At 37.8% G+C, this 18,771-nt stretch overlaps 1 protein-coding gene and 1 pseudogene across 1 annotated transcript in view; one reads left to right on the top strand and one right to left on the bottom strand.

The window, feature by feature from the left end:
- The window catches only part of CFAP61 (cilia and flagella associated protein 61), a 430,478-nt gene that overhangs the window by 409,972 nt on the left and 1,735 nt on the right, over positions 1-18,771 (bottom strand). Inside the window, exon 2 of the mRNA XM_053670941.1 lies at positions 11,434-11,584. Coding sequence (XP_053526916.1) covers positions 11,434-11,576 — 143 coding nt within the window. The 5' untranslated portion in view covers positions 11,577-11,584. The remainder of the gene's footprint in view (positions 1-11,433; positions 11,585-18,771) is intronic.
- Positions 16,265-17,733, top strand: LOC119039969 (hsc70-interacting protein-like; annotated as a pseudogene).

Here is an 18,771-nt window from a genome sequence, read left to right as displayed (position 1 = left end):
CAAAATAAAATACAACTAAGTAACAAAGAGATAGCCAACCTATCAGATGCACAGTTCAAAACACTACTGATCAGGATGCTCACAGAATTGGTTGAATTTGCTTGCAAATTAGATGAAAAAAATGAAGGCTATGGTAAGTAAAATAAAGGAAAATGCATGGGGAACCAATAGTGATGGAAAGAAAACTGGGACTCAAATCAATGGAGAGGATCAGAAGGAAGAAAGAAACAACCAAACAAAAAAGAATGAAGAAACAAAAATTTTTAAAAAATGAGGAGAGGCTTAGGAACCTCCAGGACATCTTTAAATGTTCCAACATCTGAATTATAGGGGTACCAGAAAGGGAAGAGGAAGAGCAACAAGTGGAAAAGTTATTTGAACAAATAATAAAGGAGAACTTCCCAATCTGGCAAAGGAAATAGACTTCCAGAAAGTCCAGGAAGCTCAGAGAGTCCCAAAGAAGGTGGACCCAAGGAGGAAACACACCAAGGCACATCATAATTATCTTAGCCAAGATTACAATGAAGGAGAGAATCCTAGAAGCAGCAAGAGATAAGGAGACAGTAACCTACAAATGAGTTCCCATCTTATTTCTCAAAAGAGACCTTACAGGCAAGAAGGGGCTGGAAAGAAGTATTCCAAGTCATGAAAGGCAAGGACCTACATCCAAGATTGCTCTATCCAGCCAAGCTTTCATCTAGAATGGAAGGGCAGATAAAGTGCTTCTCAGATAAGGTCAAATTAAAGGAGTTCATCACCACCAAGCCCTTACTATATGAAATGTTAAAAGGACTTATCTAAGAAAAAGAAGGTAAAAAATATGTACAGTAAAATGACAGCAAACTCACAATTACTAACAACCACATTTAAAACAAAAAGAAACTAAGCAAACAACTAGAACAGAAGCAGAACCACAGAAATGGAGATCACATGGAGGGTTAGCAACAGAAGAGGGGAGGAGGAGAGAGGGGGAAAAAGTACAGAGAATAAATAGCATAGATGGTAGGTAGAAAATAGACAGGGGGAAGGCAAGAACAGTATGGGAAATGTAGAAGCTAAAGAACTTCTGGCACATGGACATGAACTAAAGGGGGAATGTGGGTGGGAGAGGTTGTGCAGGGTGGATGGGAATGAAGGGGGAAAAAATGGGACAACTGTAATAGCATAATCAATAAAATATATTTTTAAAATATTAGAAAGGCAAAAAAAAAAGGACCAGAACTTATTTAAGGGACTTATTTAAGATAAAGAAGATGATCAAAACTATGGACAATAAATAGCAATAAATACTAAAAATATATAAACATAGTAAGCACACTTATTTTACATTCTTTGACTTAATGTGTATCTGAAGCCTTTGAGAATCTGACTCCGATGGATATTTTTTTGGTTCTCAATAATGGGGTATGTTTCCTTGTATATTTGTATTTTTTCTTTCTTTTTTACTATTGTTCAAATACAACTGTCTTCATTTTACTCCCAACTCCAGCCATTCCCACTTCCAACCCTTGATCCTACCTGCCTTTGGTTTTGTCCATGTGTCCTGTATAGATGTTCCTGAAAACCCTTCCCCCTCTCCCCTCCATTTTCCCCTCCCACCTCCCCTCTGGTTACTGTCAGTTTGTTCTTAATTTCAATGTCTCTGGTTATATTTTGCTTCCTTGTTTGTTTTGTTGACTAGGTTACACTTATAGGTGAGATCATTGGTTATATTTGTGATTTTTAACTGAGAGCTCATGTTCCTTGGAACTTATTTTGTATCATTTATTTACAGTTTGAGTTGATGATCTATCCCTTCTGACCTTACCTGTATTTATTTCAGCCAGTCTCTAGACATACATTGTTAAACTAACTCAGTTTTTGTTTGTCTGAAAATGTAGTCATTATTTGGGATGTTTTGAAGCTTTTGAGGACCACAAATATAACTAACACAGACATCAAGTCAATAGATGCCTATGAAATTCTTGAGGGAGGCTTCATTCTGTGCTGAGGTAGAAACAGGCTAGTTTGCTTACTATCCACTTTTACCTAGTGAGCTTATACCTCATTCATCTTTACAATGAATGACCCAGTTTTATGCAAAAGAATTTAATATTTCCATTCTTAGGTGGAGGGAATATTTGTTTTCTGTTCTTTGCAATGCTGTCAAAACAGAAGCATAGAGTTCCTAGAATACAGCAAAAATACTCAAGGAGGAAGTGTTATTGAGATCTGATATTCTCCTAAAGTTTCTGATTTTATGCTGATAACCTCTACACAGTCCTTAACATGTGTGTATCAATATATTGTTTCTATCTAGAGGACATCATTAAGGTGTTTGATCTACCATAATGCCAAAAAATGAAATTATTTCACTGGTATACAGATTTAAAAATATTTTATCCATATTGCCCTACTGCACTCCAACAAAATTATGCCAAATTATGTTACACTCATTAGTGAGCTGATCAGAAACTACATATTTTAATGTGTTAGGCCCACCTTAGTTTAAACATTTCAACTGTATTTAATATGAAGCTTTATGAAATCCAAAATATTGAGTTATCTCTTATCTTCTTCAATAAAAATAATGAGGAAATATTATGGTATATCTGGTATCCAAAAGAGCAAAAGAAGGAGGAAAAAAAGTTTTTTAAAAAGACCTATGAGAAGAATGGGGAAGATGGCAGCGAAGTAGGACAAAGAGGATTCCACTTCCCTCCACTCATGGGAGAAAAACCTGGCCAATCTGCGGAGGAACACAGCAAAGAGCCAACACTGCCCCAGCATATAGGAAAATAGGAGTCCAGAAACTGTAGATGACACTGAAAGACCAGACGGTAAAAAGATGGCTACAGGTCAATAAGGTTCGAGGGACCAGCACAGAGGCAGCAGGACGAGACAGGCTGCCACAGGCTCCTGCCTCCTCCGGGTTGGGCGCCAGGGGCCCAGGCCTGGGCTGGGTCTGCCTCAGACTCTTTGGGAGCTGAGGGCTGGCAGCAAGGTCCTTGGGAGAGAGCAGGATCATCAGCTCCCTCCCTACCCAGCCAGGAGCAGTTTGAAAAATACCAGGAGAGACCTGTTTGCTTGAAGTGTCAGAGAGAAGAATGGGCACAAGGAAGCAAATGAAAGGACCTTGATCACCTGTGGAGTCTGTGGTCGCTGGTTTGAGAGAATTGAAAGTCACCCTTGCATTACCCCATAGCACTGGGAAAGGTTCATGCCCAAGCCTGCAGGGGAAGGGAAGCCTGGCCAAACCCACGCCCACACCCCAACCGGTGACTCCCGGGGGGGGGGGGAGTGCTCTAAAAAAGGACCTGAATTCCCTTGGTGAGGTGCTGGGGAGATGTGCCAGTCTGGATCCTGGGAAAGAGTGCTTGTGAGGCCAGCTGAGTATACCAAAAAAGGTGAAAGGCCACACCAATCACCCTTCACCCTGCTGCAGCCAGTGAGACCAGAAAAACCATTTTGGCCAGCTGAAAACCAATAAGAGGTGGTTTGTTTTTTGTTTGTTTGTTTTGTTTGTTTTGTTTTTCTGAGGTAATCTTTTAATTTTTAACTGTATTATTGTTTTATCTTTCAATACTTTTTTCCTGTCTTTCCTTCTTTCTTGTTTTATTTCTTCTTCCTTTCTTTCCAAACTTATCACTTTTTCTTCCCTTCTGCTACCTATTTTTTTGTTCCCCCCACAAGTGAGAAAACAAACTTGAAACTGCAAAAACACCAGAGTTGGACCCAAAGAGGAGACATCCCATCAGTAGAGACAGAGAGACAAATTTCACTTTGCTATAGCAGAGAAACTACAGGTTACTGCATATTTGTATTATTAGTTTTTCATTATCCTTACATCTTTTATTTTAATAGTATCTCTGTATTCCTCCTCTTTCTGTATAGTCTTCTTTGCCTTGGCTGGATATATTGTATTATTTGACAGGTTTTTCCCTGTCCCCTCATTCATAGTCTATTGCTAATATACTGTCCTTTACTTCACCTGTGCTCTATCAACACACTATTGAAGGTCCAATACTCCCTATTCTTGGTATCTCATAGAGTCTGTCACATGCCTGTTGCTCTAATATTGTTGTAAATAATAGCTATTCCATACTATTGTAAATAATACACAACACCCCTCCCAGATCTTAGCCCACTTCATTGTTTCCTGAACTATAATACTGTAGTAGTTAATTCTATTCTCTCTCACACTAATCTATTTACCATCCTTTATTCTCACCTTACCTCAGAATCTGACCTCCCACAACCACAATGCTTTCTAGATCCAACACACAAATCTTCCCTCCCCACAAAGAGCCTTATATTCTTCCCATCCTTTCTAAAAAGTGGCTAGTTGGGTTGAAGATTATGGTTATCACTATACATACCCAAAGCATCTCCTATCTCTACTGGCTGATACTGTAAATATCATACAATACTCTCCTGCTGTCATAAACCATTTTGTCTTGCCCTCTAATTGATCAAAAGAAAAAAAAAAGTAGGTAGAAGAAGTGAACACTAGGATACCCACTGGAAGAGGAAACCCAAGAACAAAGGAACTACCAACAGATAACAACAGAAGAACGGGAAGGAGAGAGTAGAAACCACACAAACCTCAATCTAAGATGTATCTGAAAATACAACTAAAAAGTAGAAAAACTACCTAGTACAAACAACTGAACAAGAGCAAAAAAGAATCCTCAAAACCCTGTACACACAGAAGAACTAGCTTCAACAGAACCTGCCCTAACCAGCACAGCAAATTAAAATGGGTGGTGAACAAAGGGACCATCAGCTCACCAGCTGGTTGGAAGGAACCACAAAAAAAGACCCCAACAACCAACCCCCCCAAACTAAAAACTAACGTAAAGGAAAACCCAAGATCAGTGAGATGGGTAGATCAAGGAGACTACACCACTGAATCTCACAGGTATTATACTACAGCAGTTCACACCATGGAAGCCAGAACAAATCAATTTAAGAAACTAAACCTAACAAGATGAGTCTCACTAACAATGGGAAGACAAAGAAACAATCCCCAAATGAAAGGAAAGGAGGAAGCCTCAGAAAGATTGCTAGATAAAATAGAAGCAAGTCAAATATCACACATTGAATTCAAAGCACTGGCTATCAGGAAATTCAAAATGAGCTACCAGAAACTACAGAGGAACTACAATGAACTCACTGCAAACTATATCCTCATGAAAAAGAACATAGAAACTATCAACAAGGACCAAGAGGAAATGAAGAATAAAATGTATGAACTGAAGAACTCAGTGGAAAGAATCAAAAGCAGAATCAATGAACCAGAAGACTGGATCAGCACGCTGGAGGACAAAGTAAAAAAAAAAAAAAACTCCCAGAAAGAGCAAGAAAAGAAAAAGAGGCTCAGAAAGAATAAAGAGAGATTAAGAGAAATGCAAGACAATATGAAACCTAATAATATCTGAATAATAGGAATAACAGAAGAAAAAGAAAAATAGCAAGGGATAAAAAACTTATTTGAAAAAGTAATGATGAAAAACTTCCCTAATTGGATGAGAAAAAAAGTCGCACAAATCAAGGAATCACAGAGAGTCCCAATCAGGAGGAACCCAAAGAGGCCCACTTAAGGCGCGTCATCATTAAAATGGCAAAATTCCAAGATAAAGAGAGAATCTTAAAGGCAGCAAGGGAGAAACAGGAAGTAACATACAAGGGAGCCCCAATAAGGTTAGCTGCTGACTTCTCAGTGGAAACTCTCCAAGCAAGAAGAGAATGGTAACAAATATTCCAAGTAATGACAACCAGAGGCCTGCAACCAAGGCTACTTTACCCAGCAAGGCTCTCAATCAAGATAGAAGGCCAAATAAAGAGCTTCCAAGACAACAGAAGTCTAAAAGAATAGGCCTCCACCAAACCAACTCTGCAAGAGATGCTAAAAGAACTGCTTTAAGGAAATGAAAGAAAAGAGAGAGACAGAGAGGAACACTGGTATAAAAATGACAATGAATAAGTACCTATCAATAATAACCTTCAATGTAAATGGATTAAATGCTCCAATCAAAACATATAAAGTAGCCCAATGGATAAGAAAGCATGAGCCACACATATGCTGTCTACAAGAGACCCACCTCAGGACAAAAGACCATCACAGACTAAAAGTGAAGGGCTAGAAACAAATTTTCCAAGAAAAATGGCCAGAAAAAAAAAAGCCAGGGTAGTAATACTCACATCAGGCAAAACAGACTTCAAAAAAAGGGCCATAAAAAGAGACCCAGAAGGTCACTTTATAATACTCAAGGGAAGAGTCCATGAAGACATAAACATTGTAAATATATATACACCCAACACAGGAGCACCCAAATATAAAAGAAAATCTTAAAGGACTTCAAGAAAAATATTGACAGCAACACAATTATACTAGGAGATTTTAACACCCCACTGTCAAAAATGGACAGATCCTCTAAACAGAATATCAACAAAGATATTGTGGCATTAAACAACACCCTAGATTAAATGGACTTAACTGATGTATATAGAGTCTTTCATCCCAAAGAAGCAAAATGCACATTCTTTTCAAATGCACATGGAACACTGTCAAAGATAGACGAGACCATATGATAGGACACAAAATAAACCTCAACAAATTTCAAAAAATTTAAATCATCTCAAGCATTTTCTCTAACCACAGGGGACTGAAACTGGAAACCAGCCCCAAGGGAAAGAACCCAAAACACTCAAAATCATGGAGATTGAATAGCATGCTATTAAACAATGAATGGGTCAAGCATGAAATCAGGGAAGAAATAAAAAAGTTTCTGGAAACAAATGAAAATGAACTCATGACAATGCAAAACTTATGGGACACAGAGAAGGCAATCCTGAAAGGGGAGTTCATAGCAATACAGGCCTACTAAAAAAGACAGAAACATTTCAAACAAAAAACCTCATCCTACACCTATAAGAACACGAGGAACAACAACAAAGACAGCCCAGAACAAGTAGAATGAAGAAAATAACCAAGATCAGAACGATATTAAATGACATAGAGGTTAAAAGGACAATTCTAAGCATCAATGAATCTAGGAGGCGGTTTTTTGAAAAGATAAACAAAATAGACAAGAGTTTAAGCAGGCTCATCAAGAAAAGAAGAGAGAGAACCCACATAAACAAAATCAGAAATGAAAGATGAGGGATTACAACTGATTCCACAAAAATACAAAGGATTGTAAGAAATTATTATGAAGAAGTATACACCAAGAAATTTGAAAACTTAGGGGAAATGAACAAATTTCTAGAAAAACATAACTTCCAAAACTCAGTGAAGAAGTAGAAGCCTGAACAGACCAATAACAGCAAATGAAATTTTAGCAGTAATCAAAAATCTCCCGACACACAAAAGCCCTGGACCAGATGGTTTCACAGGAGAATTCTACAAAGCATTTAAGGAAGACCTAACCCCTAGCCTTCACAGACTATTCCAAAAAGTTCGAAATGATGGAAGACTCCCAAATTCTTTTTATGAAGCCAGCATCATCCTAATCCCAAAACCAGATAAAGATACAATGAAGAAAGAAAACTTGAGGCCAATATCACTGATGAACATAGATGCTAAAATCCTCAACAAAATATTGGCAAATCACATCCAACAATACATCAAAAAGATCATACACCATGACCAAGTGGGATTCATCCCAGGGGTGCAAGGACAGTTTAATATTCGCAAATCAGTAAATGTAACACACCGCATAAACAAAAGCAAAGATGAAAATCACATATCATATCAATAGATAAGGAAAAAGCTTATGATAAGGTACAACACCAATTCATGATAAAAACACTCAGCAAAGTGGGAATAGAGGGAGCTTTCCTCAATATAATAAAGGCCATATATGAGAAACCTATAGCCAATATCATACTCAATGGGCAAAAACTAAAATCTTTTCCACTAAGATCAGGAACAAGACAAGGATGTCCACTTTCACCACTTCTATTCAATATACTATTGGAAGTTTTAGCCACAACAATCAGACAAGGAAAGGAAATAACAGGCACCCAAATCAAAAAGGAGGGAACAAAACTGTCACTGTTTGCATATGACATGACATTGTACATGGAAAATCTTACAGACTCTACCCAGAAACTACTTGACCTAATAAATGAATTTGGCAAAACAGTAGGATACAAAGTCAATATCCAGAAATCAAAGGCATTTGTGTATACTAACAGTGAAACAGCAGAAGCAGAAATCAAGAAAAAAAATACCATTCAAAATAGCTAAAAAAAAAAAACAAAACCTAGGAATAAACCTAACCAAGGGGGTAAAAGACCTGTATGCAGAAAACTACACAGCACTGAAGAAAGAAATCAAGGAATACAGGGTTATTCCCCATCCCTAAACAAATGGACACATATACCATGTTCATGGATTGGCAGAATTAATATCATCAAAATGTCCATACTACCCAAAGAAATTTACAGATTCAATGCAATACCTATTAAATTACCAATGCCATACTTCGCAGACATAGAACAAACACTTCAAAAATTTAAATGAAACCATAAATGACCCCGAATAGCAACTGCAATTTTGAGAAAGAAGGGCAAAATATGAGGGATCACAATACCTGATACCAAACTGTATTACAAGGCCACTGTAATCAAAACAGCCTGGTACTGGCATAAATACAGGCACATAGACCAATGGAACAGAACAGAGAGCCCAGAAATAACCCAAGTCTCTACAGTCAATTAATATTTGACAAAGGGGGCATCAACATAAAATGGAGTAAAGATAGCCTCTTCAACAAATGGTGTTAGGAGAACTTCACAGCCACGTGTAAAAAAAAATGAAACTCAAACACCAACTTACACCATACACCAAGATAAATTCAAGGTGGATAAAAGACTTAAATATAAGCCTTGACACCATTAAAGTCCTAGAGGAGAACATCGGCAAGAAAATGTCAAGTATTTCACGAAGCAACATTTTTACTGATATGTCCCCTAGAGCAAGGGACACAAAGGAAAGAATAAACAAATGAGAACTCATCAAAATTAAAAGCTTTTGCACCGCTGAAGAAAACAGTATTAAAATAAAAAGAGAACCAACTGTATGGGAAAACATATTTGCCAATGATACCTCAGGCAAGGGTTTAATCTCCAAAATATACAAAGAACTTACACGACTCCACTCTAGGAAGAAAAGCAACCCAATTAAAAAGTGGGCAAAGGACTTGAACAGACATTTCTCTAAGGAGGATATACAGAAGATACAGAGACACATGAAAAGATGCTCAGTATTGCTAGCTATCAGAAAGATGCAAATTAAAACCACAATGAGATACCACTTCACACCGATCGGAATGGCCATCATAAACAAAACAACAAACAACAAGTGTTGGAGAGGTTGTGGAGAAGAGGGGACCCTAATCCATTGTTGGTGGGATTGCAGACTGGTACAACCACTGTGGAAAACAGTATGGAATTTTCTCAGAAAACTAAAAATGGATCTGCCTTTTGACCCAGCAATTCCACTGCTAGGATTATATCCTAAGAACCCTAAAACACTAATCCAAAAGAACCTATGCACTCCAATGTTCATAGCAGCACAATTTACAATAGCCAAGACTTGGAAGCAACCTAGGTGCCCATCAGTAAATGAATGGATCCAAAAGCTATGGTACATTTACACAGTGGAATTCTATACAGCAGAAAGAAAGGAGCTCCTACCCTTTGCAACAGCATGGATGGAACTGGAAAGCATTATGCTGAATGAAATAAGCCAGGCATTGTAAGACAAATACCATATGATGTCACCTTTAACAAGAACCTAAACAACAAAACAAACAAGGAAGCAAAATACAACCAGACACTGAAATAGAGAATAGGCAGATAGTGACCAAAGGAGAGAGGGGAGGGAATTTCAGGGGAAAGGGGGAAATATTTTCAGCAACTATTATAGAGGACATATGGACAACAACTAACGGGGTTCAAATGGGAGGGAGGTGGGGAGCACTGGGGGAGTGGGCTGGGATGGGAGTAAAAGAAAAGTGTGCTTGAACAAGAATTAAACAAAAAAATAAAAATAAATAAACAAACAAACAGATCAATTAAAAAATGGGCTAAGGAGCTGAATAGACACTTCTCCAAGGAGAGCACACATATGCCCAATAGATATATGAAAAGATGTCCATGGCTAATCATCAGAGAAATTCAAATTAAAAAAATAATGTGGTATCATCTCACACCTGTCAGAATGGCTATCATCAATAAATCAACAAACAAGTGCTGGCCAGGATATGGAGAAAGGGGAACACTTCTGCACTGTTTGGGGAATACAGACTTGTGTAACCACTGTGGAGAGCAGTATGGAGATATCTCAAAAAATTTAAAATGGATCTGCCTTTCTACTCAGCTGTCCCACTTCTGGAAATATATCTGAAGGAACCTAAAGCACTAACTCGAAAGAACTTAAGCACCCCTACGTTCATTGCAGCATTATTTACAATTGCCAAGTTATGGAAGCAGCTGAAGTGTCCTTGGGTATATAAGTGGATAACGTAATTATTATATATATATACATATACATATATATAAATAGAATATTACCCAGCCATAAAAAAGCAAGAAAATTTTATCTTTTGCAAGTGTGGATGTACCCGAAGAACATTATGCTAAGTGAAACGGGCAAGTCAGAGAAAGACAAATAATATATAATCTCACTCATATGTGGAGTCTAGCTAACAAACTGACCTAACAAGCAAAAGAGAGACAGACTCAGAGAGCAGGCTAACAGCTATGGGGGTGGTTAGTAATGGAGAGATTGAGCAAATAGGAAAAAAAGGACTCACGGACATGGACAACAGTGGGGTAATTGCAGGGGGGAGGGGGTTTAAGGGGGATAAATGTTAATGGAAAAAATAAAAAATGGTCAAATAGAAAAAGATTTATGCATATTTTGAAATTTAGAAGAGTATTTTAACAGCAGTGGATAAGTGCATATCTAGGCTTTGTCACTTACTAACTCCTTGACCTTGATAAGCCTCCATTTTCTCATCTTTAAGATAAACATGATAATGGCTACCTCGGAGTATTAAATAAGATGATGTTGGCAAAGCAGAGCCTGATAGAAAATGAATTCTTAAAACTGGTAGCTAACATTATTAATTTGCCCCAAGTGACTCTACTAGTGGATCCAGCAGTCAAGATTTGAACCCCAGTGTGCCTGAATCCAAAACCCCTGAGAAACCCTTCCAACTTGTGTATTGTTACGGAACTGAAAGAATGGCTGTTCCCAAAGATCTCCTGCTCAGTAGGGCAGATTTTCTTGCTGCCCATTTCTCCATAAGCCAGATTTTCTTGCCATCCTTTTGTTCTCCATAAGCTCCACAGGGACAAAGGAGTGAGGGAGTGGATTTCCATCCCGATGTGTAATAAAACTGATAAAACACAGTTAAGCTTACTTAGCTATGTACTTACAGAAGGTAGATGACATTAAGCCTCCCAAACAGCTTCTGGGTAAATTTTCTAATGAGATTTTGGATACAATAAATATCCTGTGACTCTGTTCTTCGGCAATAAACAACTTCTATCTTTCCTCTTGGAGAAGTGAGTATTGACATTTTTTATCCTGTTCCAAAAAGAGAGAAAACAGCTCACTCTTAATCTGAGATGACAAAGCCAGTCCAGTTATATTACTTTAAAAATCGATCATTAATTCAATTTCCATATGGCAGAATAAACATGGTTAGGTTTCTGGTGGGACACATTTTTCCTTGGGGGCAGGCTGTGATGGCTGTCACAGCAAACCAGGTGACATGTTTCTCTCCTGGAGAGTGATGTTTCTTTCTAGAAATTTTTGCGCCCTTATTGTTTCCAACAAAGCTGCTTTAAAGTATTCCAACAACATGCTTAAAAAACATTGAAAGGAATTATTTACTGATTCAGAATCCTCTTATATTTAATTAGTCACCAATGAATATGGTTAAGAGTTACAGAGGAATACTGACAGCTGCTGTCCATATCCCAAATAAAGTTCCTGGAGTTCTGAAGGGCAGCTGTCCTGAGAGATATTCTGAGACAAAACACTCTTTAGTCAAATAAGTGTAGGAATGCTACTTGAGATAGCATTCCTGATGGATCATCATGTCCATTAAAGTCTTTGAGAAGTTCCTTACGAAAGTACCTGCTTTCTTTGTATAACCAAGACTTTCCCATGCCCTTTCTGAGGAAAATCGCTAATGACAATAACAGTGGAGTGCCTAATTTTCAGAAAGACACTTTGGAGAATGCTCTTAACAGGAACAATAGGTCGCAAAATGATTTCAATCTCCCTTTCCCTCTGTCGTTCCTTACCCTCCTTACTCCCTCTCTTCCTTTTTCTCCTTTCCCTTTTCCTAGGGAAAAACATTTTATTATATACTAGCCAATAAGCTCAGAAACAGGCAAATTAATATTTCATCATGGTATTGACTGCGAGAACAATTTGGAACATCTCCAGCATCCTGGAAGGCTGCTTTCTTCCCCAATTTGCACCTCCAGAGGTAACTATTATTCTGACTTCTATCTCATAAATGATCTTTGCCAATTTTTGAACACCATATAAATGGAATAATACAGTGTGTATAGTTCTCTTTCAAAACCATGTATCTTTTGGCTTGTTGTTGTTTACATATATTCTTGCATAACTTTCATTTTGTGAAAGTTACAAAAAACTCAAGCACCACTGGAGCATGAGACAGCACTGGACTCAGCTGCTTCCTTGTCAGATGAGGAAACTGAAGCTCAAAAAGTAAAATGGAAAAAGGGGGAGGGATTTTGAGGAACAAGTATGAAAGACACAGAGATGAGGACTGGGGGGGGGCAATGGGAGGGAGGGGGGAGACCGGGCGGGGGGTGGGATGGGATGGGAGAAATAGATAAAAAAAAAATGTACTTGAAAAGTAACTAAATAAAATTTAATATTAAAAAAAAAAAGTAAAATGACTTGCCTCAGGACATACATTTGTTCAGAACCTTGGGCATCGCCTTCCGGCCCAGACCCCTGCCACTCCCACCTGTTCAAGTGACCTGCAGGGTGGCTCTGTGGTAAAAAGTCCTCCATCTTCACAGTCCACTGGTGTTCAGATTAACTTAAGCTCAATTGCTCTTAACCATAAACATATAGATGTTAAAGGTGTGAGGTGCAGAAAAATGCAGGGGGACTTTCGAAGGTGGCAAATGGCAGCCAGACATCTCATCCAGTGGACTTTGTCTTGGTGAACTCACACCAGCTTCAACTTTGCAGGCTACAAAGGGGTTTCACCAGCACGCCCAAAGCAAATCCATCTCAGAAATGGACCTACATTGTCCAAGTTCATAGAAAATGAAAGAACAGGTGCAAAATGCCAATTTATCATTTACAAAGAGAAAAATCAACAGTGAGGAAGTCCAGATGTTTCTGTAGCTCAGACAGTTATCAAATATGTCACATGGGCTAAGTACAAATCGTATTTCTTCACCTCAACAGGATGGAAGGGGACCATTTCTTCACCTGCCATGTGCTATGTGGCCACTATCTTGCAACCTGGGCGTCAGGATAACTGCAGTGAAATAGGGACCTCAGGCTAGTCTTCCTCCAGCCAAATGTTGCCTTGTGGAAATGGCAGGCTCAGAATGGCAGGTCTTCACATTTTGCAAAAGAAAAGCTTGCTATTTATATAACATCTCCAAAATTTGAAATATTGGCTCAATTTTTTTTCACACTCCGCCGATTAAATACACATTTCTTTAAGCTGGTTTAGCTCCTATTCCTGCTGTGGCAGAGCCACCCATGTATTCTCTTTGTAGACCAACTACATGGAAAGCCTGGCTATCAGAAGGTGGCTTACATGGGTTCATGGTCAAGAGCACAATATGTGGAATCAGAGTACCATGGAAGAGAAACAGCTTTTATCCCTTACTAACTGTGACCTTGAGCAAATCACCTAACTCCCAGTTTCTTGGTTTCCTCATCTGTAAATTAGAGGTAGCACACATACCTCAAAGAGTTATATAAGTAAGTTATTATGTACAAAACATGGACGGGAGTGTGCGACATAGTTAAGAGCTTAGTACACATCAGCAATCATTAATATTATTGAGCATGACATTCTCAGGATTCAAACAGTGAACCCCAAGAAGTCACTCACCAAACCTGAAGCCTGAGGGGCCCTCATCCACTGTAGAGATGCCAAGCCAAGAAAATCAGAGATGGGCATTTTGTAGTGATACCTTCACAGTTTTTCTGGATTTCTCTACATTGTTGATGATCACAGGGTCAATCAATCCCCTCTGCAATAGACACTTTCTTTCCTAGATAAACGATCACAACTTTAATCAAGTTGCAGCCAAGTTTTGATGACCTGCTAGCATTTACTTTCTAAGAAGGCTTTAACATAGCCCAGCTACAAGGAGTTGATTTCATATTATAACTCTAACGTCAATCTTTCTAAGCATTTAATTTTTTAAATTATTTTTAATTACACAGCAGTGCATTATAATCCATTCTTCATTATACCTTCTCAATGTACAATATGTTCTCATTGCAAAAAAAAAAAGAGAGAAAGCTTTATAAATAAGGCTCAAATCTGGTCTTTTTTATTGTGGTAAAATACACACAACATAAAAGTTCCCATTTTAACCATTTTTAAGTGTACTGTTCAGCGAGCGGCATTAAATACATTCACACTGCTACCCAATTATCAACATTATCCACAATCAGAACTTTTTATCTGAAATCCTGTTTTGAAACCATTGATCTCAATCCAAGTTCCCTCTTTCCTGGGTTTGTATAATTTCAGACAATCTTTTCTATTTGAGGAAACCAGCCACATACCCTACATGCTGGATGGGCACAATAGCCCATCAGTGAGACAATCATTGAAGGGTGTCTCACCTAAAGCCTTTCTCACTCCCAAACTTGTGAAAGCATTAATAAGCAATAAAATGACAGTATTGTTTCAAAGGAGACAGTCAGAACCTGGGGGGCTATCATCTGAGCAATTAAATACCCTATTATGTTTTCCATATCCCCTGTGAATGTGAAACTACATACTTCCTAATGACATGGCACAAATACAGACAATAAATTTTCACATTTGTAAATATCCTTTACTTTCCTTTCAGTAGAAACAGACTTTAATAATATCTAGACTCCAATTCAAGATAGCCATACATTATGCCATTTCTGGGTTTGGCTTTAACTAAAATCAAAATAAAAAAGAGACAGCCTATTTGTAAATATTATATAATAAACTAATGCTAAGAATAGGTAAAAATTCTGAATAAAATAAAATATGAAAGTATAATTACGGAGCTGAACTCAGACAAAAGAGAACAAAAAAAAGGAAGAAAACAAGCAAGCAGCATCCTTCACCCAGATAGCAATGACTTTACATATAATGGCTCAGGAAGTGATCACATCTGATCATACTCTATGGGAGTTTTAACATTCCATGATGATAGTATGGGCCTCATTGAAAACAGAGAATTGAAACTAAAACCATACATACAAATTGGACTTTGAAGTAGTGACTTTTAAGTGAATGATGGGACTAGAAAAATTAAACCCACTAACCCAAAAAAATGGCAGGAAGTTTTCTTTGCCCATAGCTCTAGGTAGAAAACAAAACAAAACAAAAATACTTGTGAGGACTTCAAATTCCAGACCAAAGTGGGTGTGGCATCCCAATCAACACTACCTGTGTAGTATTGAAATCCCCACAATCTTCAGATAAGACTCTGAATGTGACTATAAAACAAGTACCTTTGCAATTATTAGAAATATAGAAAGAAAAATAAAAGCATGAGAAAGGGTAATTATAAAACAAAGGAATTTAAAAAATGGAAAATATGGTCATTAAAATTTAAACTAATTAGATGGGTTAAAACAGACAAGATTGAAGAGAATTAATGAACTGGAAGACATTTATAAAGGAAGCATATATGCAAATAACCACATAGAAATAGGAAAATAAAATGCAATTAAATTATTAAGGCAAAATAAAAAATGTTCATCATAATGATTTCAAAAATAATAATAAAAGGCTGAAGTAATAGCTAATGATTTTTTTAGAATAGGTGAAAGACATTAATCTTCAGTTCTGAGCAGGAAAATAAAAACAAATCCTAAATATATAGTATTACAACTACAAAACTCCAAAGATAAAGAGAAAATCTGAAAGTAACCAGATAAAAGACAGACTGTCTTTGAAAGAATAATAATTACACTAAGAGAGTATATTTCTCAATATACTCTCAACAGCAACAATAGAAGTTGGTAGTACAGAGGATGGCATACTTCGGTGAAGGGCCAGATGATAAATATTTTAGGCTTTTTGAGCCACATGTTCTTTGTGCAACTACTCAACTCTGCAACTATAACAAATTAACAACCAGAGATAATATGAGCACAAGTATGACTGTATTCCAATAAAATTTTACTTATGGACACTGAAGTTTGATGTTACAAAAACAGACAATGAGCTGAATTTGGCCTATGGGATATAGTTTCCTGGCATCACAATAGTATTTTTAAAACACAGAAGAAAAAATAACCATTAACCTAGAATTCTATACCTAACTAAACAATCATTTAAAAAAATAAAGGTGAAGGAAACACAATTCCACCACTTCCACACAGTCACACCAGGTTAGCAACTTTAGCCACACCTGACACCTCCCACCACTTTCTGGCCAAGGGCCCTGCAAAGTGTAGGCAGGATCCAAGCATTCTGCATAACAGGGAAATGTACTTCATGAAGGAGCAGGTGGAGGCATGAGGTAAAATACCACCTGCCACTCATAAAACCAAATCAGAAGAAAATAAGGAAGAAAAAACAATAAGAACGTGGAGGAAGACATAAAAACAGACTAACCATCTTGAGGAAAGTGATCTAGAAATTGACAATGAGCGTGTGACTGAAGCAGATACTGATGGCCCTTAAGAAATGGGAGATGGAAATGTAGAGATAACCAAGGAGATGATGGATCAGTCAAATGATAAAAAAAAGTGGCTGCCATCAATGCCCTAAATGATGGTGAAGTGCAGAAAGCCATTGACTTGCTCACAGATGCCATCAAGCTGAATCCTCACTTGTCCATTCTATATACCAAGAGAACCTATGTCTTCATCAAATTACAGAAGCCAAACGCTGCCATCAGAGATGTGACAGAGCTATTGGAATAAATCCTGATTCAGCTCAGCCTAATAAATGGTGAGGGAAAGCACACAGACTTCTGGGCCATTGGGAAGCAGCCCATGATCTTGTTCTTGCATGTAAATTGGAGTATGAGGAAGATGCTGGTGCAATGCTGAAAGAAGTTCAACTGAGGGCCCAGAAAATTGCAGAACATCAGGGAAAGTATGAGCAGAAACATGAAGAATGACAGATTAAAGAAAGAATATAAAGGTTTAAAAAGGCTCAGGAAGAACATGAGAGAGCCCAGAGTGAGGAAGAAGCCAGATGACAATCAGGAGCTCAGTATGTCTCTCTTCCAGGTGGCTTTTCTGGGGGATGCCTGGTAATTTTCCTGGAGGAATGCCCAGAATGGGAGGAGGTATGCCTGGAAGGGCAAGAATGCTTAGTATCAATGAAATTCTCAGTGATCCAGAGGTTGCAACAGCCATGAAGGATCTACAAGTTATGGTAACCTTCCAGGATATGGCTCAGAAGCCAGGAAATGTCAAAAAATCAGAGCAACCCAAAGGTTATGAATCTAATCAGTAAATTGTCAGCTAAATCTGGAGTTCAAGCATAATGCCCTTCTGAGAGATAAAGTCCTTGCTGAAGGAAAAGCAATTTGGATCACCATTGGATGTCACAATAATACAAACCAGTGTACCTTTGACCTTCTCATGAAAAAAGGTGGGGTGTATTGAAGAAAATCCCTCCTCCTCTGCCTCAAATGCAGCTGTAACATTTTGCAGTGGTTTGCCATTATGGTATTCTTTCAGACAATGTTTTCTTACTAGGAATTATAAAGTTTAAATACTTTTAAATCTTAAAAATATTTTTAAACAAATTTAAAAGGTGTGTTAAACCCTACATTTTTCTTTACTAAAAAAAAAAAAAAGACAATTTCATACAAAAACTAAAAGAAATTTCCAAAGAACCTGGTTGAAAGAACTAATAAAGGCGTGTACCAGGAAGAATAAAAGAAGAAAGAGGAGAAAAAGGTAAACATGCAGGTATACAACAGGGGACCCAAAATCCCCCCAGAATTATCTTCTGAAAGGCAAGCCCCATGTAGTACAGGCTTCCCCCAGTAGATGAGTATCCTAAGACCCCATCTGTATTAGTCTACCAGCTGGCTTTGTTGTGAGAGGCTGCATTCAGCTTCAGTGAATTTTACTAAGACTCTTTCAACATGTTTGCCCATTTTATGATGGATGACTTGCAAGCACAACTGTCCACACTGCACTGAATGGTCAGTAGTTTCTGACCAAAAACAGCATGACCCCCGTGCCCCACCCTCCCTTTTCACCTGATCTCACCCTGAGCAACATTTTTTTGTTTCCCCAGATTAAAAATGTTCTCAAAGGGAAACCATTTTGCTGATGTGGAAGAGGTTAAACAAAGAACAGCAGAAGCACTAAAAGGCATCAAAATCAAGTTCAAAAACTGTTTTGAGCAGTGGAAAAAAAACACCTTGATAGGTATATTGCATCAAATGGAGAGTAACTGAAGGTAACTGAAGTTTAAATGTATAAAAATAAATACACAATTTTTATAACAAAAATCCACTTGGGGGGGTCCCCCCGCATATCTAAATAAGAATTGATGGCAAAAAGAAAAG

This window comes from Artibeus jamaicensis, unplaced genomic scaffold (genome assembly GCF_021234435.1).
Source record: "Artibeus jamaicensis isolate MK-2021 breed Jamaican fruit bat unplaced genomic scaffold, CSHL_Jam_final contig_65, whole genome shotgun sequence".
In the NCBI taxonomy this organism is placed as follows: domain Eukaryota; kingdom Metazoa; phylum Chordata; class Mammalia; order Chiroptera; family Phyllostomidae; genus Artibeus; species Artibeus jamaicensis.
This window is presented reverse-complemented; position numbering and strand designations above follow the sequence as displayed.